Genomic DNA, 26,678 nt, shown 5'->3' with positions numbered 1-26,678 from the left:
TGCCTTTTAAGACAGATGCTGAACTGCCACGGCTTCTTTGACCTAGTGCAGACGTTCTTCTGCAAGGTGCTGATCTCTTGGGTTTTGGGGTTTTTTTTTAATACTTTGTGTTCACGTTATGGTTTCTGCTTGTAAGTATTGAAATGTTTTCTATGCTGACATGTTGGAAAAGGGTATATGCTGAGGCATGGGAAATAGGTTCAAATCTTTCTCCTTGACATTCCCCAAATTCTGTAATATGTTGTAGATTTTTGTGTCCTCTGTATATTTGGACTGTCTGTCTGCTTTACAGGAACACATTAGGTGATGTTGCTGTCAAGGGTGAAGGAGGGAGCAAAAGAGATGAGTGATTCATTGTTCCTGGACTGTTACATGTTTCCCCCTTGTACTGAGATTGGTAGGGCGGTGTTAGGGGTGTTCTTGCAGAGTTGCCTGTTTTCCCTGAGTCGCAGAGGAAAACATCCCCTACTCAAATGAAACTTGGCCTTAGCCTGTACTCATTTCTTCCTCTTAGATCACTTCCTGGCAGAACTGATTATCTCTCTTAGTGAAGGTATAAAAGTTACATGCTTCTAGTTGTATCAGTTTTGCCTTTTTGAACTTAGTATGTTTTTCATGGATTGGTACATCCATAGTTTTTGAATGTGACTTTTATTTCCTTGTGGTTTGCCTTCTTTCATTTATTCCCTTCATCTCAAATGGCAAGAGTGTCAGTGAAAATACTCACTTGAAGGGTAGGGGTAATAGCAATCCTTGGGGGGTTATAGACCCATTCACTGTGGCACTTGCCAAGGAAAACAGATTTTAAGCTCTAGAGTCCTGCCAGTGGGAGGTTGCTGCAGAAATTGCACTGATTTAGTGCATCTCTTGGGTATTCTGGCCTTGGCCTTGTCTTCCTGATTCTCTTCTTTTCAGGAGAGGACCAGCTGGTCCGCTCCAAGTCTTCTCACAGCGCTGGATTTGAGGGACTGCTGTTACACCGTTGCGGATGGTTTTTCTGTTGCCTTGCATGACCTGTCTGTGCTGTTCTGGCAGAAACTAGAGGTAGCTGAGGAGATACAGAAATAATTCTTTATTTTGTATGAATTAGTATATTACTAAGGAGAAAAGTTCTTCACTAATCCACTGATTCTATGTTTGGATATTGCAAATAAATAGGATAATAAAATGAATACAAGAACTTTGGATTTTAATGTACAAAAATGAGATGATAAACGTATATGAATGGATTAAAAGAGAAAAAAACATGCAGTCTGTCTCTTAATGAGAAAAAGAAAGTGCTCTGCAGAGCAACACTCTTCCCCATGAGTCCCACTTCTTTGCTGCATCCTAGTTTTCAGACATTGTTGATTGATTACCAACTAAACAGCTTCTAAGTTAACAAAATGTACTTGTTAAAAATGAAGAAAAAAAGGTTACAATTAGATATTCTAAACCATTGCCACAGAGTTTAAAATTGCCTTTTCCTGTCACCTTTCTTCCTGGAGCAATATGTTGCTTAGAAATCCTTGCTATTAACATGCATTTTCTGCTATTAAATCTAGTTAGTAATTCTAATTTGTATATCTTCAAAAGAATGGGAAAATACAGAATTTTTACTGTGCAGTTTGGCTTGTCAGTCATGTAACTTTGCAGATATCACCATGCTATGAGGCTGACCATGATTGTTTAAAGTGTTCTTGGATTTTTTTTGCCCTAGTTTCAGCTTTATGTTTATTTGTATTAGAGTTACTGTAGTAGGAGAATCTTATGAAACTAGTTCTGAAATCAATGTTAAATTGCCATTACTTTGGCAAGGTTAGGTCTTGCTAATGAATCTTACCTGAATCCATTCTTCAGAGAGTAGAAAACATACAAATCTTGTTCTTAGTTGATGAAGGAATAGTCATTAAAAATCATGTCAATATGCTCATGGAAAAGATCATATAAAAGATACACGATGTTAAAAACTTGTCCAGATCTTAGCGTGCCATCTAACTTAATAAAATTTTTAACTATTTTTGTGTAACAGAATCATCATTGAAAAACTTTCCTCTTTCTTTTTCAGCCATATCTGAAGTTATTCTTTGTTTTAGTTACAGTCAGATGTAGTTCCTGTTTACATATGCCAAAGAAGTTAAGTAAATCTTAAGAAGCGAGGGAATCGTTGAATTTCAAAATTGAATCTTTTTCTGTACCATCGTACGTTTTCTCAGGTATGGAGGTAGGTAGATGGCTCGAGATACTTTAGATTGAAATGTCATCTAAAATTTGCTGGCAAATAAAATGGAGTAGAACTGAAGCAGATTTAGTTTAGTTTAATTTTTTATTATTCTTGTTTGCTTATATGAATCATTATAAGCACTATTGAAGGTCAGCTTCTAGGTGAGGAAAAATTACTAAATGCTTTCAGGTTCAGGTGACCCACCAAGGTGCCCTAAATCCCTGTGTCATTCTTTTGAAGGACTAAAGTCTGTATTACAGTGAGTCATTGGGTGTTGAGTTTCTTGATTATTGTTTTTTCCCCATTATGTGATATTCCTTTTCTCCCCTCTTTTTGACGATGATACAATCTCTAGAAAGCATCAGATCTAAGAAAGTGGCAATTAGGTTTAAGCAGTGCTATAACCATCCTACTGTGCATTGGTCCTTCTTGCTAGTTTCAATGACTCCATTAAGGCTAGCTTCTATTACATGCAAAATAAATCAAGCACATACCCTTCCAGCTTAATATGGCATTAGCACAATCTCTGAAGCTTTGGTGTTGAGCTGTATGTTGTCATCAGTGTTTCTTGTTAGAAATGCAGCATGCCTCGTACATTGATTTCCCTATTTAAACTATACTATTAAATGATAAAATTGTAAAATGACTTGTAGGTGGTTATACATAGCCTTCTAGGGAGTTGCACACTACTTAGTATTTATTGTTTTTTTCCTAGCAGTATCTATCAGTTAGCAGCATACTTACTGCGGTGCTTTTCCCACCAATTTCAGCATGTCAGAGTCCATCGTCTGTGCTGGGAAGGAGTTCTAAAGAAATGCTTTTACTAATATTAAATAACAGAGATATGCTTTACATTTCCAGACTAACTGATGAAAGGACAAATAACACTTGAATTGGGGGGGTTGGGGGAGAAGCATAAATAGGGGTGTAAGCAGTGATTGATTTCTAATTTTTTTATATTCTGCTCGTCTTGTTCAGAACCGTTATTTTAGAATTCAGGGAGGGGTGATAACGTGAAGCAACTCTGACAACTAATAAACTTTTTAGATTATGCTTCATATGTTTACTTTTCATTAAATTTAGGGATGGTTGCGACTATGTTGTTGTGATTCAGTCAACATTTATTTCTATCTGTTTTTCATATACAAAGGCATCGGGGTGCCAGAAAATAAACTGTTAACGGAGAATTAACTTCTTTGGCACGCTTTCATACTTATCTTCCAAATTAAAGAAAATGAAATGGGCAGAAGCAGAGTGTAGATTACCTCCTTTTTGTCAAAAATGGTGGGAATTTGAAAATTAATAATAAAAAAGGGAACAGATGCAGTAACATGCCAGAGGGAGATTAATGTGGAGAGTAAAATCTGTGAGCAACAAAACTGAAGCAAACTGAATCAGTGGGAGGTGGTTGTACAATCAAAATCAGGATAAAAGAGAAATTACAAACAACCCTGCACTTGTCAAAGTAGTAGTAATGAAATCCTGACTCTGCCAGCAGCGAGAACCTGTGTTAGCACTTTGGGGTAAGGCCGGGAGCCGGGTGCCAGGTAGGAGGGCAGCGCGAGGCTGCTGGGCGGCAGCCATCGCGTGTGGAACAGATGGCGGGGAAAGCTGGCCGGGGAGGGGCTCCTTCGCAGAGCTAATCAGACAGTAACGGATAGGGCAGCTGGGAGGACTGACCACCGAGAGGCGAGCGGCGGGGTAGCCGCAGCCTTCCTCGATGTGTGCAGTGGTGTGCCCGCCGGCCGGAGAGAAGACCTTGCAACGTCTTTTCTCTGCCGCAACCGCACAAACTTTGGAGGCGGGCGGTGGGCATCGCCCCGTGCCAGGGAATGGGGGCACACGCTGGCACCAGGCTCCCTCTGCGGCCTCCAGGGCCTCGAGCGCGTCCCACCTTGGGGTATCGCGCCCCTCCTGTCTCAAAAATAAGTGTCTTTGCTCTCGGACCTGTTGTGTAATAAGGTTACGTGGGTTTGTATTTTATTGTAGCAGTACAGTGAACGTAGAAGTTGACAATTGACAGATATGCAAAAGTGTATGGGTCCAGGACTGATCGAGCAAACCGATAAGGAAACTTTGCTCCTGTTGAAAGGTGGGAGGGAGAGCTGCAGGTCAGCACCTTCCCACAGGGCTGTGCCCCTCCAATGAATGGAACCAGTTTTCTGATGTTTTATTTTTGCTCGGAGGAGGCACTTTCCTCCTCATAAATGAGAGCTTGTGAGAAATGAATGGAGGTCCAAACCTTCTGATCTTGAGTCACATGAATAATTTGACTCACGTAAGAAGTAAAGATCAATAGGATTTCTTGTGCAAGTAAGAGGTAGTCATGTGTGAGAGGATTACAAGGTCATGCCCTCTGTTGATGACTGTCAGCTTGAAAGAGAAATGAAAACAAAATTTTATCAAGGAAAGGGGGAAATAAAATTCTGAAGTGTAGCAAGGGAGACCTGACCTATTACTACTCAGTTTTGTTTGATCTGGATATGTGATACTTTTTTAGACAATTTCAACAAAGAAAGCTATATGTCCTGCATCTGCTTTTTGAACTTGTATATACCTTGTCTGTAGAAGGTTTATAGCTTGGCTCAATTACTCATTTTGAGCAGGGAGGGGAGGAAACATTACAGGGATTTGAAATAGGTGGTATAACATAGCCATATGCTATTTATGCAGCAGTTTCTGCAATAAATCTAATTTGGTGCTGTCAAAAAAAATTAGACTTATTTGGTATAGCAGCACATTAGTAAATGATTGTGGTAGCTTTGAAAGTTGTCATTCACTGCGCCTTACTTGCAATAGAATCTTGCAGAGGTTTTTTTTTCACCTGAGAAACTCTGTGAAAATTCTCAGTTCTTTGTCCTGCAGCTGTAAAAACTGCAAATATTTCCACTACTGAAAAGGAGGTCTTGCTTTAAGGTAATTGAAGAAGGAGGTGGGAAAAAGAATAGCCTGTATTGTTAACAATCATATGAATGTATAGGGGGATAAATTTCTCCCTTGCCTACAGGTTTTCATAGTGCAGCTGAAATTGTTTATCTGATTATACAGCATGTAGATAAATTAGTTACTCTGCGTTATTATAGAAGGTAAAATATTTTACCTGCCATGATAAGACCATATGCTGCTTTATGAAGACTGATACTGAGTGATTTGAAATAAATTGGTTCTGTCGTCTTCTGGCAGTGTGTTGTAAAATTTTCGAAGCTGATACACTTTGTGTCAAGATAACACACAATTATTTAAATATCTTTCTATTTAATATTTTAAACATATTTAAGTTATTGTACAGACATATAAAAACCAATGATGAATTTTGTAGGGGAAAGAAAGAAAATGTAAGTAAAAGGGGTAAAGGACAGATCCAGAATCATATATTAATTTTGAATATGAATGTATTTATAAATCACCTTCTTTTCATTTTTAAAGAGTTTTAACATGGTTGACAGTTTTATTTATTGTCCTACAATACAAGTTTCTCAAGGAAAAGGCGCTAATACATTTCCAAATTTTAGTCTTAGATTCATCTAAATTTTTCTTCACGGCATTTAAACTGCAACTGGTCACATCGAATTTCTCTAATGATTGCATCAGGTTGTTGAGGCAGCCAAATTGCTGCTGCATGTAGACTGTGGTTCAGGAGCAGTGACAGTACTTAAAGCACTTTGGAGCGAGTAGTGAATTCAGATGAAATACAGAAGAGACTAACTGCTGTAGGAAACAAACATCTTTGAAAGGTCTTTGTTTTGAGCAGTTATTATTCAGCACTAACAGTAATAAGTTTATGAGTGTGTATCAAATATTTACTTTGATCTCATTCAAATTAGGTTTTTTATTTGTGTGACTAATGACAACAGGATAATGATTTATTTTTTTGAACCATAAAAGTCTCAGATACATGTATTCACGGCTGCTGGATTTTTTTTGCTGAATTTGCTACTGGAAAAATGGTTCTGATTTTTATCTTTATTTTTGAGTTGTTCTGAGGCTTTTCTCTCAAGTACATTTGAAAGCTTGTTTTTACAATAAGCTTAAATGTACTTTTTCTGCCTGTGCTTGGTATTTGTTCACTTAAACAATTTTAAAAGCTGTCTTGTGCTTTCAGAAGTATATTCGAAGTTGTTTATTTTGTGCAGTCACAGTGGTTGTTCATTTGTTGGTATTTTTTTTTCTGTGCAAGATTCTGTTCTTGAAATTCTTGCCTAGAAAAAAATCCGACAGAGAACCCAATAGGTCCTCAACTGAAGACTTTGTCCAACTTGACTTTGAAGAGCATCAGCCTGTGGGTTGTCACCTCTAGAGAAGGTAGCTGGTGGATGGAGGAATGGAAAAAAAAAAAAAATCACCTGAACACATCATCTTTGGCTGCCTGGCTGCTCTCCTTGCCCCCTTGCTCCACACCCTTGTGCCAGTGATTGGTCAGGAAAGAGTGTGAGCTGGGAGATGCCTCTCCTGGGTGAGCAGATGAGCACAGCCTCTGCTCTCGGCTGCTTAACAGGGCTGAACTCCTTCCCCTGGCTGTGCCGGCAGCATGGCAAGGTTAATAGCGTGCTGCTGTAGGTTGACCCTGTGTTCTTGGTGGTTTCAGTATCAAGCTGCGTTTTTGTAGAAACAGGAAAAAGTGTTCTTCATTAGCTTCTCCTTGTTGGTCAGTTGCCTTCTACAGGGCTTAAATCAAACTGGAGAATGAAGTGTATTCTTTTTCTACTAGGGTTCCTCTTCTGTTTCCACTGCATTTGTTCACCTGCATTTGTTCATATAGATTCCTGGGGAAGAAGATCATAGCATCATAAAATATTCCCTTGCAAATGCCCCATATAAGGGATGTATCAGTATTAAGTTATTATTCAACTAAACTTGTGCGATATTTGTCAATCTAATTTTCATTAGAGACAAATTCAGACCTAACGTAAGTATAAATGCATTTCTGCTAATGAGATTGGATTACCTCCTGGATTTGATCCCAGAAAGCTTTACTTTAAATTCCTTTTTCATGAAATGGTAATAAAATGGGTGGTTCACTATAATTGCTTACAAAACTTAGAATATGTATTTTATTTTTTGGTACTATATTTAGTCTTGGTGAAAGATTATCTTTTTTTAAAGTATACCTGAGGTAAGCAGTGAAATTGAAAGATATTTCTTATTTTTGAAGAATGAAACTCTCAAGGAGGTTAGTTAATAATTCAGTAACTTTTGGTTGTCAGAGTGTATTCCAGAAACTGCTAATAATGGTGTATCCTATTGACAATATGAATTTAGTCTCAGTCCTGACAAAGAATCTTTACAATTTGCCTCAGTGTGGAAAGCAGTATTCTAACAAAGAGTTACATCTGTGTGTTTTACAAGGCTTGAAAACAAGAAAAAATATTAAGAAATTTTTCCCTTAATAGTGTTGCATTTGAAACATCAATAGGTAAGGTAAAAAAAATATTGAAAATTAAATAATTCGCAGGGAATGCTGTTGGCCCCTTTAAGGTTTTACTGTAAACTCATTCATTCAGCTGTTCCCATTTTCTCTTTGTATTTTTTATTCAGTGGTGTTAAAACAAGTCAAAAGCTTTCATTTATTTTATTTGTAATATTTTTCCACTTCTTTGCATAGCTCTGCAAAGTCTTTCTCAGATACTGCTAGTCTTAGCAAGAAGGAATAGATATACGTATGTGAAGAAAAACACATTAGCTGTTGGAGTTAACAAATAATGATTAAAAGCTATTCTTTTGCTTCTGTATTATTTCTCCTATACCCCAAACTGATCTTCACAATTACAGGACTGTAAAGAACTTCATCTGCTGCTGGTTAGCAGGAGTGGATTTAAATCTACACCGACAGTTCATTTGACAATGACCTTGAGGGGCTTTGCTTCTTGAAGAAGAAAGCAGAAGCTTGCGGTAAACAAAGTTCACTTCTGACAGATGGATTGAATGACAGAAAGGTTGCGAGTGCCAGAATAGCCCTGGCAGAGGAGGAAATGTTCAGTGGAATCCAACAGGAGAGGAGGTGTGAACAGGTGCAGGGTTGCTGACGGAAGGGGAACCAGATGGAAGGAGCCAGAGCCAGTTTATTTAAAGGAAAAGGCAGAAAACACTGAAAGGCTGTGCGATCAGTGGCTAAAAGTGTGCATGGAAGAAGGTAAAAATTCACAAAGCAAAACTGCACAGTGGGATATCTAGCACTTAACATAATGGTAGTAATTTGTGAGTTTCATTTTAAAGTTGCTATTGAAATATGTTTCTCCCTTACTCTTGACAGCATAAAGAAGAGGGATTTATAACCTGTCCAAAAAAACCCCAAAACAAAGCACCACCAAAACCCTCAACTGTTATATTGCCTGTCCATTATTTCTAATAATAATGTGCAGTTACAATCAGGATAATACAAAAATGATGCCACAGTTGACCAAATGAATAAAAGGCATGTAGGGCTGGATTTTTATTTTTTAACTCACCTGTTTGTATCTAGCTCCTGTGATAAGCGGACAGATAAACGTGCCTTTCACTGGAATGTTTCTGTAACATCTAGAGAAAATCAACAACAGTAAAGTGCGATGTAATGTTAGCATAGTATTTTTCATCTTTGTTTTGCTTTTGGTCGTAAGTCTGTCAGTTTGCTGGAAAATGTGGTATCTTGCTGTAGGATGGGGTAGAAGTCTAGCTCACCCTAGATCAAATTCCCTGAAAATGAAATACTGTCTTTCAAATTGTCATCCTGAAGAATGCTTTGTTCTGTCAAATGGTTCTGCTTCTTCCTAAGCTGTTCTTGTGAGGCTTGGTCCTTTGGAGGGAATAAAAAACATCCCTCAACTTCTCAACTTCAGCAATAGTTGGGGAGCAATAGCAACTTCCACTTATGAGGCCTATGGCAGCTTAACTGGAGGTTGCATGTGCAAACCTAGTGTCCATGAAAAATGCAGGTAACTGTTCAGCAGTCATTCGTGGTGCATCTGTGATCTACTGGATCATTCAGCTGTGCTGATCTGATCCAGATCAGGTGTGAGAACACAGTCACTTTCCTTTTGAATTAGCTAGAGCATGCAATGCAGTGTTTATGCTGACTTTATGCCAGCTGCGGGAAGGACAGATGAGACCTGATTCAGCATAAAGCTTGCTGGTACAAAGTTAACGTACCAAAAACATTGGGTTTTTGAACAAATTTAAATTGGCAGAGTGAGTTCATAGCAGATCAGGTCTCTGCATCATTTAGCTGCATCATTTTTTGATTCAGTGGTAGGAGCCTGATGGTTGGATTTACTGTATTTACAAGCTGAGCCTTCAAGTACAGAGTCACAGTTGTTTGAAGCTGGTCTAAGTCTATGCTGTTGCTGAAAAGGCAAATCCCTAGAGTGCTAATATTTGACTATGTCTGCCCTCATATTGCCAGGCCCTTGCTTCTGCTGACACTGGAAGGAAGACACCTGTGAGATCAGATTGTTCAGGGAGTTAATCAGGTTGAAAAAGAATAATTTCTTGAAGAATAAGTTGTGTGAGTGCTAATTGTAAGAGGATGAAAGAAGGACTACACCTCTTACACTGACAGTATTGCCTTAGACTGGCGTAAATGTGTCCTGAAGCTGCATTATAAGAGTCCGCTGGTGCCAAATTCAAGAATCACAACAAGTCAAGAAAATTGTTCCTTTATTTGAAATACATTGAAAATGATTTAAATAAGTTTGTGTATACAGAGTACATGCTTGTAAAAATGTTCTTTGTTAAGCAGTTATTTCAACATATAGCAATTTGTAAAAGGGGCTTGTGGAACAAAGAAAGAATATTCCAGAGAAAGGTGTGCAGTACTGTGAAGTGCTAGGGCTACATACTAAGGCTTCAAAAAAAATCACATCATCTTATATTGCATGCAACTTGTACTCTGTATTTAATTGTCTGTTTCTATAGGGACTTATCAGCCAAATATTTCACAATCTGATGGTAATAGTCACGGGAGGATTGGTGTTTACTTACAAGGTATGTATCTTGCTGGCAAGGCTTATAGATGTGCCAGAAAAATCAGATTTTGATTCCAAGTCAGTATATTTGACCTAATATGAGATGTTAATTACTGCTAGAGACACTCTTCTCTTTTCTAACAATGAAATAGAGGGCAGTTGATGATATTTGGCAGTGATTTGGGAGACAGAGAACTATTCAGATTGAAAACAAGTTATTGTCTACATTGAGGAACTAGTAGGTTTTTGTATATATCTTGAAGGCATAACGGCAAAAGAGTAAAATCGCGCTATAGGCTAGGTGTTTGCAAATTCTTTCTTCTATGCTGAATTTAAAGTAAGAAATCCAGTCCTTTCATTTTGTTAACTGTTCCGGTAGATAGAAGTAGAGATGGAATATGTCATCAGTCACATATATGCTGAAGTTCGCTATATTCAAGATTCTTTATTTCACGTAAACTTTCATAGGAGTGACACTGTGTGGCTCTCTGTTCCTATGCCCCTACAGCTTTTCATTTTTCTCATGAAAAACCATTACTATCTCCAGTTAGTGGAGATATTTTGTAAGTAGTTTTGAAGTATGGTAAGTGCTAAAAAATAGAGTAGGAATTTTTTTCATGTGCAGCTATTAATGTATAATATCTTCTGATACCTCAGTAGGGCTTAAAGGGCAAAGTGGAAATTTTAGACTTAGTGTTTTATTGTTTCTGTAGACCTCATTACTATATAAAGTGTAAATATATGTAAAACTTTTAAGACAGTTCCAATGATGTAACTGCATTCTAAATAGAGAACTTTCCAGATCCATATTTAAGGAGGTCTTTAGATAACTTTTCTAGTTGCTTGTAGTAGCTTCAACTCCTCGTGGTTTTGAGGAGAAAGCTCTGACATTTCATTATTTTAGGGAACTTTGTATTTCTCAGCTGTTGTAAAAAACAATAACTAAGATTATTTTTAAATACCCTAAGTTCTCATGAATAGACTCACATGTGTCCTGAGCAATGATGTAGCCCTTCAGTTCTACCAATTAATAGATAGGTCTTTTCAAGAAAATTTGACCATGTGAATATAGATTTTACTGAAGCTCACCAAACACAGTGTGCTGGCTGGGGCAGTTTCCAGAAACTTGAGCTTTCTGCTGAGAAGACCTGGCAGCCTGCTCCAGAATCAGCATCCAGTCAGCTCTCAGAAACAGACAAAAAGAGCAACTCAGTGGGTAATTCCCTCAATGGGATACAGGAAGGGCAAGTTTTCAGCTCCTTGGAGAGGTTTAAAGAAATGACCTGATCATGATGCTTTTAAAAGGTATTTCTATATAATTCTTGCACAAGCATGCACGTGTGCTTCTTTTTTTATTTGGTTTTTTTACATAAGAACATTTGTTTCATGCCTTCTGCCCTGTAAAAGCACCAAGAGCTGTAAAATCCGGTCTAGGGCAGATTTACGTATGCACAGAAAAAAATCAAAACCTTTATTACAAAAATTCAGATGGCAGAAAAAAACCAACGGTGTGTTTTATAAGAGCAAACCACCAAACGCTGTCCAGCTATGTCCTTGTTCACGGCAACCATATGTATTAACAAGGACCTATTAGATGAAAATTCATAGGCCTTACAAAGGAAGATAACCAAAACCAGCCATGCTAAACAAAAGGTTGATAGAAGCCTGACTTAAGAGAAAGGGAGCTCTTGTGGTCATGAGCCTTCTTATGGAATTGATCCAAACATATGAGCAAGGCACACATTCTAGAGCTCTGTTAATCTAGAAGGTTTGGAAAGTAGTAATTTTGCATCATAGCTACGCTTAAAACCGACATGTACCTATCTACCTACAGAATTAGAGGTCTTACTGTGTTGCATTTCCTTACTTAAATGCTCGAAAATACTAAGACCAGATAGCATATGATAAAACTCAGTAAGTACTCTCTCCATTATAAATGGCTGAATAGGATACTGCAGTGCTGTTAAATTGAAAGGCAGGTCTGAAAGGAGTTTTAGGAGTTTTACATTAATAGAAAAAATCATTTAAGACTACTCTTTGGGAGAATGACTTCTTGGTAGATTGTATTTTTATTTTTTTCATATTTACAGATTTAAGCCTTGTCTGATGACTTGAAAAAAAAAAAATGAGCCCTTATTCTTCTGGGTATGACATACTTGCAAAGATACATATGGAATACAGAGGGAAGAAATTCGTGAAGTGTGATCTTACTCTGTATACATTCTTTTATGACCTTAATTTTGAATAGTTTCTGATAGTAAAGTAAGGATGGCAAAAATTGTTATCATGTTTCCCTTCACAGAATAGGGCAAATATTGTGATCTCTTGTTTCAGCTTTTATTCTTTTGGATTTTTTGTTAGTCATGAATTTGTTGTTTGGTTGGTTGGGGTTTTTACCTCCTGTAGCCTGAGAGAAGAGCATTCTTCCCTTGACACTTGTAGCTGAAATAATAAGATGAAATAACCTATGAGTAGGTGGTTCAGAAATCTGCTTGTAATAGACAATCCAGTACACCTATATCATGGAAAACTTGCAAAGCAGACTGCTAAAACATTGCTGAGCCTTTGTACCCAAAGCTATTGGTCTTTAGGGTTCCTAATACATGTAGCCTTTCAAGTCCTACTTTCGAAAGTGTTTTAATTGATCTGAGTGCCTTCATACCAGATTTTATTAAAGATACTGGGAATAAAATGCTTGAGTAACTCCTCAAAACTTTTTCAATTTGGTAGAAAAGCTTTTGCATACGTTTATTTTCAAAAATACTGGGAGAAAAAGTGCATTTCCTCTGAGCCTTAAGCTGAGGTGATTTATTGTGCATTCGCTCACAGTGCTGGCCCACTTGGCTCTGTGTTTTCTAGGAAAGAGGTCTGTGCTCGACCACTGAGGCATGGGGTAAAAGCATCAGTGTTTGGCTTGACTGGTCCTCTTGCTGCCCAAGTATGAGTGTTGGTACAGAGTTCCAGGACTGGTCATCATTTAGACAGCAGTCTTGTTGGTTCAGATAGCTCAAACATTTGAAAGACTAAATGGTAGCTACTCCTTAATGAATTATGAAGTTCAGTTTAAATATCTAAAGCTGAAATATTTTATAGTTACATTTTTTAACTATAATTAATATGAACTGAAGATGTCAAAAGTAATGTTATGATAACCGCTTGTGTATCACTAAACTGAGATAATTACTAGAGTGTTTTAATTTGTCCAATTAAATTCATAGTCCTTACTAATGGATCCATTAGCTTTTTACAAAATGCCACATGTTGATCTCATGGAAAAATCAAATAGTCAATATAGTAAGCATGATTGCTTCAAATCGTAGTTGCTTTGTTAGAAGACTTATTGACAGCCTCCAGTTAGATGCTGAATTCTACATTGAGAACCATCCTGTACTTTTTCTCTTTGTGTTTTTACAGTTACCAAACTGAAAAGACTCAAAAATGCCTACTGTTGGATTGTGTTGTGAAATTCAAAGTTTTACCAATCTAAGTTCTTTTCTTTTACAGTCAAAAATAGACAAGCTATTATTTATGTCAAATATGACTTTTATATCAGTAGTCTTTACATCCTTTGTTTTTCTTTACTGCAAAGCCATTTGGTGGAGAGTAGTCTTCTATTGAAAATGGATCTGTGATCCAGTTTTTCTTTGTTAGTGGTGGGAAAGGTGTTTTGGGGATTGGGTTTTTTATTTATTTGTGTGTCTTTATTAAATTTGATGGGTCAAATTCAGCCTCATACTTTTATGTTAACTTTGAGGTCGAAGTGAATTTTCACTTCATTTTCAGCAAGGATTTTTTTTAAGGTTTACCAGTGATGGCAATTTTCTTCTTCCTGTGCTACAAGCTGCAGTTTACAGCGCCTTTTTTGTCAAGAACATGTAGAAAACGTAGCTTTCAAGCACTGCAAACTAATATCCAGTTTGTTGAGACATCAGTTAAATAAGTTGCCTGTGGCTCTTTGCAGTCATAATACACACTCAAAACAGTCAATGTTTAGGAATAAAATCACTGTGGAAAACTTGTACTTCAGAACAGGCCTCAGGAAGAGCTTGAGCTTGTCTCAGTGGTTGCTTCTGACTTCAGTGGCACAAAAAGGAAAGTCGCCATGAGTTCAATGCTTCTGCTTTAGTAAAAGTGATCAGTGTTACAACTAAATGCAGACTTAGTATCAGATGGACATTTGCTCAGTGTTTTGCAAAGAGTATTGTGTGAAAGAGCTGTAACTTTTGCTGCTGTCTCCAGTTTTGAGTCAGTGTTTGCATTTGAGTAGAGAACAGGCTGTTGCACTTTAACCACTCTGTGCCCTGGTTTTGCTCTCTATAGATGAAGTTTTAAAAAGTGCTGGAACTATTAATCTTTAGTTGACATTTCTGATTCAGATCTTACCTGTGCCATCAAAATTAGTCTGTTGTAGCTTTTCTTTACATGTGTCTGTGCTTTCCTTTAGTGAATATGAGAAATTATGAAGTCTTTGTAAGGAGGAGACTTCTGAAATCTTCACACTAATGCTGGAGAGACTAAGGACTGTTTCCTTCTGTCTGCAGTCCATAGACTTCCTTTTTCTTAAGCCAAGTACCCCTTCTTTCACAATTCAGAGTAATTGCAAATAATCAGTGTCAAACCTTCTCAAACTCCTGCAGTATTTGCTGATTGTAGCAGGAATACCAATAGGTCCTGAAATCTCTTAGGTTGCCTTCTGCATGTTTTATACTTTTTTTCTTATTTCTCTGTATATGTGTTGGGGAAATTTTCAGTTGGGGGGGGAAGAGAGATTGAACTTAGAGAGTGGAGAAGGTGACAACTCAAGGTGTGGGTGAAAGACTTGCCACTCTGTTTAGGCAGCTTTGGCTCCAGGAATTTTTTTTCATTCCTCAGCAGCTCTAAGCACCTCAGATACTGTTCTTTATGTACCACTGGATATGTTTTAATCCCAAAATATTTTAGGTTCTGAGAAGCTACCCTTCTGTGTAACAATTACATGTGAACACATGTAGTCTTACAATTGCACTTTTATCCACTGTATAAACTCATCGTCAACCATTCCAACCATTCTTCAGCCATTTCAGCTGTAGGGAACTCACCACACATCCATGGTTTCTAAGCCCTTGCTAGTTTGCTCTATACAGTAAGTAACACAGGTGAATGGCTCTTTTGAATGGGTCACCTTAACAAGAGAGTGTTTCCGGTGGCAGTAGATTCTGCATTTATTTTGAACTTGAACATCAGCATGTGTTTGTCAGGAGGGACCTTAGCAATGAGGGATGGACCTCTACAGGCTTGCTTTGGTAGCTTCAGCTGTGCAGCTTGATACATGCTGAAGGCTACCCCCAGCAGAATGCTAGCCAGCCAGCTGTGTGCCAGATGACAGCACGGCACCCAACTGCACACAGCCATCTCACATGTACAGTATTTTATTTAATAGTGTCTACTGACATTTTCTTTAGCTGAAAGTGTTGGGGGGATGTGTGAAGTGCTGGTGTGTGGTTTGGTGTTGTTTTTCTTTTTGAGCAGTCTGCTGCTCATTGCAACTGTTTGAAGGTAAAAAATGTTTGTAAAAGGGAAGGAGTTTGCATAGACTGGTTTCCAGCAAATACGGAAAAAATCTTCTTAGTAATGCTTTCCGTATTTGGAGTTTACACTTAGGAAATGAATGTGAGCGTTGCTCCTTAGGATAGCCACAATATGGTTGTGAAGTAATGCCGAGAGTGGTGTGATAAAGTGCAATTCAATGTATGAAATTTCCTTCAAAAATGTGCTTTGTTTCCTTAATGCTCTAATATTCTTGCAATATAAATTTATTCTCTGTCTTACCTCAGAAGGAACTGCCTGTGATTTCCAAGGGAGTTTTGCCTAAGGTAGAGCTTGCAACATCAGGACCAGGAATTAGTGTAATGTGACCCACCATTTGTATTGCTTTGGGGTAAATTTGAGAGAGAAGATTTAACATTGTGTGTGTCATGCTGAGATATTGCAATATCTCGGATGGGTTATTAGGCACCAATCCAAAGGTTAAGTGCAGCAACCACATGAGATGTGGCTTTATCCTTACATGATCTATGCCTGTGTTCTCTTTTGGAGTCCTCTGAAATAGGTATTATCCCTAGAATAAAACATGTTTATAATACTTTGTTGAAACCTATCCCAAGCTATTAAATGTCATTTCACTAGAAAGATGTGTGCTTACATGTCATTTGAAATCTAGAAATCAATCCTTGTGTGTGTGAACTCACTGACATTTTGAACCTGGATCCCAATGTGCATCACATAAATATCCACAACCTTTGGGAAAGTCTAGGTATGAATTTGCAGTTTAGGACCTTTTCTAATTTATATGAATATATCTTTTGGGGTGTTTATTTTCCATGCTGTTTTTGCTTGGCTTGCATTAAATAAAATGCTTCAATGGAGTGTGGTAGTCTAGCATTTGTTTTGCCTCAGGAGTAAATTGCCCCATCTTGCATATCTGGTCAAGTAAATTGCTCTCTTGCCTGTGTACTTCGATAATAATACTGGGCTTTAGACCTTCCTATACAACCCCCCAGTGAGCAGAACCACAAGAGGCTGGGCCTGTGTGGTGCTAGCAGTCTTGTCTATTGTAACGGATGCATTCATCTCCTATTTACATAAATTAATAGTTAAAACTTGTTTGGTTGCTTAAGAAAACTCATTAAGCTTTCAGAGTAGCTGTATTATGAGCACTGTGGCAATCACTCCCATTGACTTATCTCCTGCTGGTTCACTGGGAACCAGTCCATCTCAGGGTCAGGTCTCTAAGCTTCATTGCAGAGTTAAACAAATAGCATTTAAAAGAAAAATAAAAATAATCTGTTCAATGCGAAGTGGAAAGCTTCCTTATGAAAAAGAGGTCATGTTTAAAATTTTTAAAAATAAAATGCTATTTTTGTCTGCAAGGCCAGTTTTCTCTCAGGAAATAGATAATTTTTTTATCCATTTTCTACTAGTCACTGGAGGATGTTTGACATTGTAAGAGAAAGGTCAGTTTGTATAACCTGAAGTGGGAGGAGAATGTTTAATATGAAAATGTGGTCAGATTTTTTGTTATTATTATTTGCATGTTCTGCTTTACCCTTTTAATTTATCATCTTCAGTATGTGATTTTTATTTTTTTTTATTTCCTCTTTATGGTTTTTTTATAGATTGGAGAAAGAGAGCATTCAGCACAGCGTTAGCAATGAAGCAAAGGCCCGAGCCCTTCAGGCCCAGCAAAGAGAGCAGGAGCTGACACAGAAGATGCAGCAAATGGAGGCCCAGCATGAGAAAACTGGTAGGTGGTAGGGAAAGATTAGAGCCTGGGCACTCACTCACAAGCCAGGCCCACGCCTTACTGTGAAATGACATCAGGAACACCTGTAACCTTTGGCTGGCCGAAGGGAGCAGATGCTAACTACACCGGAGATTCCGAATTACATATTAGTTAGCGTTTAAAAGAGAAAATGGAAAGTATTGCCCACTGTCTGTTGATTTCAGAGTGCTGCTCTCACATCTGTTGCACCATCTGGATTATGAGTTTATTTACCTGTGTTCAAGAAACGTAAAGCTGAGAGAGACCACAACAAAGTAGAAAAACAAAGGGCTTGTTTTTGGCTGGATTTTCAGGCACACATGTTATATAAAGAAAATAGCATCAGAAGCTCTGCGGGAAATGCTCTGAGCTTACAGTTAAAGTCTCCTGAATAGCATTGAACAGTTCCCACAGTACACACATTATAGCTACTCTAAAAGCTTAATGAGTTTGCTTCGGCATCCAAACTGGAGAAAAGCTTTAGCCATTAATCGGTTCTTAATTCACTGTCGCAGCTGGATGTAATTCACTGGCTCCAAATTGATATGTTCCTTTATTTAATCTTTGCAGCCTCAAACATTTTTAGCATTACCATGTGCCCCCCCCCACACATCCTCAATCTAGAAGAAAGATGTTTAATCCCTTGCATACTTCAGGTTCTCAAAATAGGAGACTTCATTGCATTGACTTAGCCAATCAATAACTTCTAAGTTTAATCTGGAAGTAAAATGGGTTTTCCAAAAAACAAAAAAAAGCCTTTTGTTATTGTGAAGTACTATGCCAACAACAGTAATAAAGGTACATATTATAAATAAACAAAACAAAAATTTTAAAAGAAGGGTTTTTTTAGAGAGGAAATCTCTAACCCTTGAGCACAAAAAGAAGGAGGAGTTTCAGCTCTTATGGAACATGATATATTCATGTGTTTAATAAAGTACCATTTGTACCCGCTAGTCCTGCAATGCGTTTAGGAAAACTATCCTAAGAAGCGTTGGATAATACCTGAGGTAGCAGGCATGTTTATATCTGCTGTCTGATTTTCTGCCTTTTTTCAGCATTATCACAGTACTAGAGGACTTTTCCATGTGTTCAGGGAATGCAAACAGCTACATTATGGCTGCTGCCTACACTGTAAGAAAAGAAAAGGAGCTCTCAGAATCATCTTTCCCTCCTTTAGCCAGCACATCTGCATATGACCATGTGTAATTTTGCACAAGAGAGATGTAATTTACCCTCCTGGTGCATGAATTGTCCCAGTATACAAAAATGAAACAACATTATGTCTCGGTTTGTTTTTTATATCCCTAGCAGGATTAGGAGTTGAAAATTATAGTCGTTTATTATGTATATAAAGAAACCTTTGATTGTTATGACCCTACACACATACAAGGAATTTGGTTAAGAATGGTCTTGCTCTCTCCAATTTTAAAAGCAGACATGAAGAAACATCATTTTGTAGTATCTTCATTTTGAAAGAATGAAGATGCCTGAATGCTAGGTCATGAGCTTTGGTGCAGCCTAAAGTAACTGAAAATTAATTTATAAAATGGTTTCACTCCAACTGTCATTGGAGAATAAGTCTATTTCTTATCATTTAAGAAAAAAAGTTACGTTAATTATAAGAAGCTCAAGACCTGGTAAATAAAAGAACTGCTTTTTTAAGGAGTTACTTAATAAGTCTACAGTTGTAGACTCAAATGTTGTTTGAGTTGTCAGTGTGTCCTCTGCACCAATTAAGCAAGCAAAAGTCTACTAAAGCATTGCTTGCCAATTTTATTTCTCCTAGAAATGTCAATTAACTTCTAGCTAAAAAGCAAAACCACCAGATTAGATATCTAGTCTTCATGGTTACTCTTCTCTTACAAGACCAGATTCAGTGGCAACATTGCTTTAACACTTTAGCTAATTCTGACATAGAGCCTTAATTTGGTAAATGATGGTGTCTTAATTCCATACCCAAGTAGCTGAAGTTTAAAAAACATTTCAAAATTAGAAGAATCTAGAAGAAAGAAAGTAGGAATATATAAAATTGTTTCTAAGTTATCTATAAATTTATATAATTTTTATCATTAGAAATAGATTTATATCATTACATCATAATTTTATGATTTCTAGTAGAAGAACTGGATTCATTGCTGACCTCCCAGAATACATTCATAGCAAAATTAAAGGAAGAATGTTGTATGTTGGCAAGGAAGTTGGAACAAATGTCAGAAAAATACAGGTTAGTGTATTTTTCTTAACCTGCCCCTTTTATTACTAGGACATACTTCCTTATTTTTTTATTTGTATTTTAATTTTATTATTCATTTTCTCCCAGGTATTACACATCATATCAATGTAATATATGCCTTTTAAGAAAAAGGGTGATTCTAGTTTTCTGTTGTCCATATTATGCTTCTGACTAATACTTTGAATTTCTTGGACAATTCCAATGTAAAAATTGCATACTATTTTCTTCCTGGTGTTCATATTCTTAATATGAGAGGCAGAAAATTGGTAACGAAGCTATAGTTCGAGTTTATCTGAAGTTATATGAAAAATGCGAAAGATTTAAAGTTGTCAAACTTATTGTCTGTTGGTTAAATTATTTACTTAAAGCTCCTTTCACAATACTATGCTACACACTGAATATTGTCTATGAAGTAATTGTTATCAAAATTGCTTGTCATTGAAGCTCTGATTCTGCTGCTGCTTATTTTCCATGAATAGCAGGTCTAAATTCCAAGCATTGAAAATTGAGGAAGAGGACAAAACCTAGAAGCAATAATAATTTAAACAAATACAAAGCTATGGAGGTTTCTGTTTAAAAGTTCTATAGGACAGAACTATCAAGATTAGTTCTATGGCAGTAAATAATTTGATTTCACATTTTTAAGTGGGAAAACAGTATCTGTTGAAACTTTCTGTGGGGTTCATATTTAGTGTACTAAACTGGACTTCAGTGGAGAGTTGGCATTCTGCAGCTTCTGTAAATTATATGCAAAGTGAATTTGGTAAGTAAGGCTAGGATTCCTCTCATGGCTGATGTGAGGTAAGGAAAACACTGAGCAAAGATGAAATTGGTTTTCAAGATAGGATTCTTCTTCTGCTAGGTGGATTTAATCATCCTCTCGCGGTAACATAACAGGGGCAACACTCAGTGAGAGAGCTCATTTACCCCATTATCCTCTTTCTAAGAATGGTCAAAGAGGAATAACAAAAGTAGATGACAGACACATATATATATATGTCCATCTTATAGGATGCTTCCCACGGGTACTGCCTCCACTGCCCATCCTACTTTCCACCAAATACGAAGTGTTGACTAGCTGTTAAGCGGCTGAAGCTGGGAGATGAATCCCATCCAGAGCATTTGGGGAAGAAATGAGAAACTTGCGGAACTGTAGGCAATCTTTCCTTGCAAATGTTGTGATGGGTACTTGAGAGAGAAGAAAACAGAATTTTTCTTCTGAAAAAGCAGAGCTCTTCTGCTAAAATCTAAATAGATTCGAATCGTATTATTATTCCAGCAATAAAAATGCACACAGACTTTGTTGCTAGAGCTCACAGTCACAGACTAGTAACTGTAAAGGATGAAGCAAAGACAGAAAACATACTGTGAAAACACATTATTCTCTGAAAATAAATACTAAAGATTGCCAAGTGTTTCTCCACCTAGCAACATTAGCTGACTATGTCAGGAACCTGAAAAAGGGAAAAGGAGCCCTCTTGCATCTCCAGAAAGTGGTATATTTTACGCAAGAAACTGTGAGGAAGAATACATGAAAGTCGTTCTGAGAAGTGGCCCTAAAATAGCTTGAACTTGCTTTCATTGGAGCTGGAGCTGCTGCAGTCAGTAACAAGAATGGAGAAATGGGAAGGGACAAAGACAGAATGTAAAAATGAGAACAGAAAGGTAGAGCAGGAGATGGTGGGAAATGAGTCTAATACAGATGACTTCAGAGAGTGATATGATCAGGTGCAGAAAATTACTTTGGCCAAGTTTTAAGTGCATGATCAGCATGTATCTTTCAGTAGCACTTCTCCAAAGGCAATCTTTGTTCTCATTGTCACTGGATATAGTGTAAAACTAGAATTCTGGGACAGAATGTTGTAGCTTTGTCTTCTGAAAAAAATAATATTTTGGGGAAGATTTTATAGCCTATTTCTTAAGTATATTAATAAAAGTAAATCATGAAGCAGCAGTGTACTCAATTTGCATGGAAAATATATTTTCTATTTTTGGTTTTTTACATGTTTTTGACCTTACCATAAACTGAATTTTGGACCTGGATGTGTATGTTCTTGCTATACTTGTAGAATCTTTGTACCTTAGTTTCCGTGGGTTTAAGAAATAACTGTATATTACCAGTACCATTATTTAATTGGTGAAACACTAAAACTCTTTTTTGAACAGATGCAATAATAAGTTTTATTTGAATATTCTTGCTTTTGATGGGAAGTGCCCATTTGTAATAATAGCTATTTCAAAATTATCTGTGACAACTTCATATTTGCACAATTTCAGTGAGATGCATCCGAATGGCAGATATATTTTTATATTTAATGTGGGTTTTCTGAGAAATCTAAACTGAAGTTTATGTGTTTATATGTAAGCTGGAACCATTCTTGTGAGCTAGTCCCTATACAGAAATGTTTCGGAAAGACAATGTCAGACAAATTATAAACCCCTCAAGCTGTGCAGAAAGAAGATAGTGTCTGTTAAGGTTTTCGTGTGCATAGGCATGTTTAAAAATATAGTTCTTTGTTGATTTCTTCTCTGTTGTTTTGTTCTTTTTTTTTTCTCTGATTGTCACTGTCTGAGTTTCTAGGTTGTAGATTAATGCTTAACGCTACCCACTGTGTATTTGTGATTTGCGTTTTGTAATTAAGGGGAACAATGGGAGTCCATTGGGTCTCGTTATATATAATGGTTGGTTTAATTTGTTTCACTTCTATCTTGTTAATTGTAAATTGATCATTAAGATTTGAATTCTAATCTGTCACCAGGGTTGTGGGTATTGAAGCTAGAGCAATGATCCTGGTTTTAATCACTGATGATGAGAAACAAATTTTATAATTTTGGTACATATTGCAGTTCATATATTTTAACACTGTATTTTATGGTGTTATAAATATTGTTAAATGACTTTTAGTGTAGTTTTACTGTTTGGACTATAATGTATAAATTATATTACCGGTTTGGCAACAGTAGGCATCCAACTGTGTGAGTTTAATTGAAGTAAAGAACACATACCCGGCTGAACTATTTTTCTGCATGTTTGGTTGACTGCAGTCATTGCACTCAATACCAGGAGTGAAATGTTTGTTGAAGGTAGCTGCACGAAGATGGGAAACAGTCTGTCTGAAGGTTCAGTCGTTAAAATTAAATGCAACAATACTGCATCAGCAGAAAATATTTTAGAGTGTGTATTTAATTTCCTTACAAATAAACAATTGGGTTTAAGAGCACAAAAAGACAATGTTTAAACAGCACTGCAATGCAAAAGGTAGTTCAAAGGATTAAAGGCAGGATTGCCACTTTAGTGTTCAAAAACCAGCTCATCCTAAAAATGTCCTAAGACTGACTTTGAATTGTGACTTTTAAATATTTGTGCATTTTTGTTGCCTTTTGTGCTTGAGTGTTTTAGAGAAACTTGCGTGGGTTTTTTTTCCAAGACTCTTCCACTAGCGATGGTAAATAAACCTTAAATTGCTTTTTAAATAGGAGCTGAGGTAGTGGATGGATCCAGAAGTATAGAGGGGTTTTGTTGTTGCTTCTGCCCGACATCAATTATTTTTAATATACTGACAAATAAATGAAATTTGGTAAAATCTATTATGCATTTAATTACAAGCGTGCATTTTATATTTTCATTTTCATGTGTTATTGTAGCTTTGCTCAGTGTAGTCAAAATAAGATTGATTTCATACAGGTCTTCTGAGTGTATCAGATCTCTGAGGCACACACAGATACATGACTGCATGACTCGTGGGGCCAGCCTGAGTCTGCAGAAGTGCACCTTCATGCAGAATTCAGCTTAGATGGCGGCGCTCCAAATGTCTGCATGCTTCAGTTTCTGCTAAGTCCACCACATCTTACTGCTCAGACTGTTGAACTCAGAGTAGCTCTTGTGGAACACCATCAGCACACCAGTGCTGTGCCCTTTAGTTGTGCTGAACCCATCAGACATAGTGCTTAGCACATACTTATTTCTAGCTTGCCTCTGTCCCTGGCGTTATGAGTGGGCTGTCTCTAAGTTCAGCACTGTGTACCTTGGTTCTTGTTCCCCTCTGTCTCGCACCCCTGCTGTGACACCCTGGGAGCAGAGTAATTCAGAAGCATTTACGCAGAACTGGTCCTGCCCCTTCCTCCTATATAAATGTGCTATCCCATTCAGTACGGTTATCAGGCTTATTACAATGTGGTTGGTTTTGACAGGGGGAGAGGGGAGTTGTGGTGGGTTTTTTTACCCCAACAATTTATCGAGTTATTTAAATATCACACAGAATTATCTGTTCTGTCTTTGGAAACTGGGGTGGATGAAAGGTATATTTAAAGATGCAGAGGGAAACTTTGACAAGTGATGATGAAGACTCTTGGTGTGCAGTATTGTACTGGGACTGGTTCTCTCTTTCATGCTGACACACATAAACCTTTTAACACTGTCCTTAATGGGCATTCTGCCCTTCATATGTACTGCCCTTCAAAACTTCCCTGTCATTAAATACTTGAATCTTGGTGGTGAAACTCTTAGATATTTACATGGAAAAGGCATTGTGTAAATAATATCTTAATAGGTTGCTTTTTTTTCCTGCGTTAAACTGTAATTACAAGAGATGTTTTAGGAGAAGACACCACTAATATCATGGTTCAAAGCATCAGGCATTTATGACTGTATTTTACTGATTATGCTATATTTTACTGATTATGCTACTTGTGTTGCTTTTGTTTTATTAATTGTATTATTCAGTAGCACTTTAGTTTTGGTTGATTTGAATTCCTTGATCTTTCCAGAAAGATTTCAGGCACCTTCAAATGCGATGGGGATAAATAAGTCCTTGTAAAACTTTTGGGATTTCTATCACCTTGAAAGTTCCTTCTGCTGTTTCCATGAATGAGACAATCACATATATGTACAGAAAAAGAAGCAGGATCCCCCCCACTTGAGAAACCCTAAAACCATGATGATTTACTGTATTCCTACATGGCAAATTCAGTTGCTGAATTTTGCTGACAGAAAAAGGAACACAGTAATGAATTTAGTCTGTGTTATCACTTGGTTGGGTTTTGTCATGTCAGGTCTCTGTTGAGCTGCTCTGCAGTGGACCTTTACTTTTATCCACTGCTTGTCTGTCTTACAGTATCAGTGTCAAGTACAGACTGCATTCACATTGTGTGATAACAGTTGGTCCAGTTGGCAATGCTTTGTTAATGCTGACATTTAAGTTACTGGTATTTCTGTTAAATGACCAGTGTACATATTCAATTTCTGCTACCTTCCTATAACATCCTACCCACTTTTACAGTGTGCCTATCCAGGAAACTCCTGGGCGCTGAAGTTTGATGTACAAATATATCAGCACAATTCTGATGTATTCAACTGTGATGTTCCTTAACAGAGCTGTAACTCCCTATCTAAATTTAATTACATACAGCCTTCATCCAAAGTTTCCCTTGCTAAGTTCTTTTGGATTCACAGATGATATCATGCATTGTTCTCTATTTAAACATGAAAAGATTATGTTGTCATTTCTAGATTTGACTTGTCAATGTAACAACATGATTTCGAAGGAGGAGTATTCCTTCCCCCCTGCACTTTGTTGTATTTTTCAGAATGTCAGTTGTTGTTGCATTCTGTAACAGCCAGGAAGGTAAAGTATCTTTCTGCTGTAATTGCAGCATATTTAAGTTTATGATTTAAAGATATATCTGAAGATTTTTAATCTCAAGATCTGGAGTGGCAGATGCCATAAATCAAATTTGTTTGCTTTTGATTCGTACTTTCTGATGGTATAGCAGATTCTGACATGTTCTCATTAACCTTTTCCAAAGAGTTAAAATTGTACAAGTGCATAATGTATATTTTATCACAATTTAATCTGAGGTCTTTTCCTGATATTAAGAAACAGCTCATGCCTGTTTCTCCATGGGCTGATGGTTAGAGATGTAGCAAGTAGCAGTCCCAGGTCATTCATGGATCTGGTGTCTCTGCTCACCCGTGAAGAATAAAAATTGCTTAGAAGTGACTAATATTCTTAAAGATTGTGATGAGGTTTATGTAGGTTAGTGCGTGCCTGCATGATTTGTCCCTCATTTCTTAAGGTTTTACTAATTTTCCTCTTAGTGTGGCTTTGGGTTTTGAGGTGGTTTTTTTTTTTTCTCTTTTTTGTTCGGGGAGGGGGGCAGGGGCTGGAAGGGTTTGTGGGGTTTTGTTTTTGCTGTTTTTTTTTTTTTTAATTTTTTAAAATATGTGTAATGTTATTTTGGGCATATGAGGTTAATAAAGTTACTAAAACAGTACCACTAATTAGATTTCAACCTGTGCAGTGCAATAAAGGTTGAACAAGTTTTTAGTAGCTGGTTTTTTAAACTATATGTTAGCTGCTGCTAATAAAGAAGTTGAAATGTGTTTTCAAAATGCTAGCCAAATTCTTGCTTAACAAATCTGAATTTACATTTATTGATCTTCTTTAACATCAGTGGATAATGCCAAAGTGACATGCATGCCTGTTTAAATAAGGCTGAAATTAGCTTAGCCAACCTATGACTGAGTGATTGCCATTGGCATATTTACCAGTTATCCTTCAGCATCATGTTCTTTTGTCTTAAGATTTTCTGAAACAGAGTTTTGTTTCTGTACACTCTAGTAATAGCTTGTTTATGCATTACATATACATGTATGAAATTTTATAAATGCTGAAGCCACATATTGATGGCACGCTGCAGGATGAAATCTGACAACATCCATCATCGCTTTGTTTTACTTCTGTAGATCTGAAGTCAACCAGCTTAGTCAGGAAAAAGAGTATCTTCATGGCAGATTGGAGAAGATGCAGAAACGGAATGATGAATTGGACCAACAATGTATCCAGCATGGGAGAATGCATGAGAGGATGAAGTCAAGGTAGGAGGTCCTGTTAATCTGTCGGTATGTGATATGCTCAAACTGTACTGGTTGTGTTGTGTAAACATAAAAATGACACTAGATTGTGTGAAAGTAATATTCTTTCCTTATGAAAATGACCATTC

At 37.1% G+C, this 26,678-nt stretch overlaps 1 protein-coding gene across 7 annotated transcripts in view; it reads left to right on the top strand.

Annotated features, from left to right (window-relative positions):
- The window catches only part of SDCCAG8 (SHH signaling and ciliogenesis regulator SDCCAG8), a 112,285-nt gene that overhangs the window by 41,477 nt on the left and 44,130 nt on the right, over window positions 1-26,678 (top strand). For 6 of the 7 annotated variants that reach the window (XM_050315196.1, XM_050315195.1, XM_050315193.1 and 3 more), the window contains exons 14-16: window positions 17,298-17,425; window positions 19,559-19,667; window positions 26,422-26,553. In XM_050315196.1, the coding sequence (XP_050171153.1) occupies window positions 17,298-17,425; window positions 19,559-19,667; window positions 26,422-26,553 (369 nt within the window). The remainder of the gene's footprint in view (window positions 1-17,297; window positions 17,426-19,558; window positions 19,668-26,421; window positions 26,554-26,678) is intronic. The other variant, XM_050315194.1, reaches the window with a different exon arrangement.

This window comes from Myiozetetes cayanensis, unplaced genomic scaffold (assembly GCF_022539395.1).
Source record: "Myiozetetes cayanensis isolate MyiCay16 unplaced genomic scaffold, myiCay2020 scf2-11, whole genome shotgun sequence".
Classification (NCBI taxonomy): Eukaryota; Metazoa; Chordata; class Aves; order Passeriformes; family Tyrannidae; genus Myiozetetes; species Myiozetetes cayanensis.
This window is presented reverse-complemented; position numbering and strand designations above follow the sequence as displayed.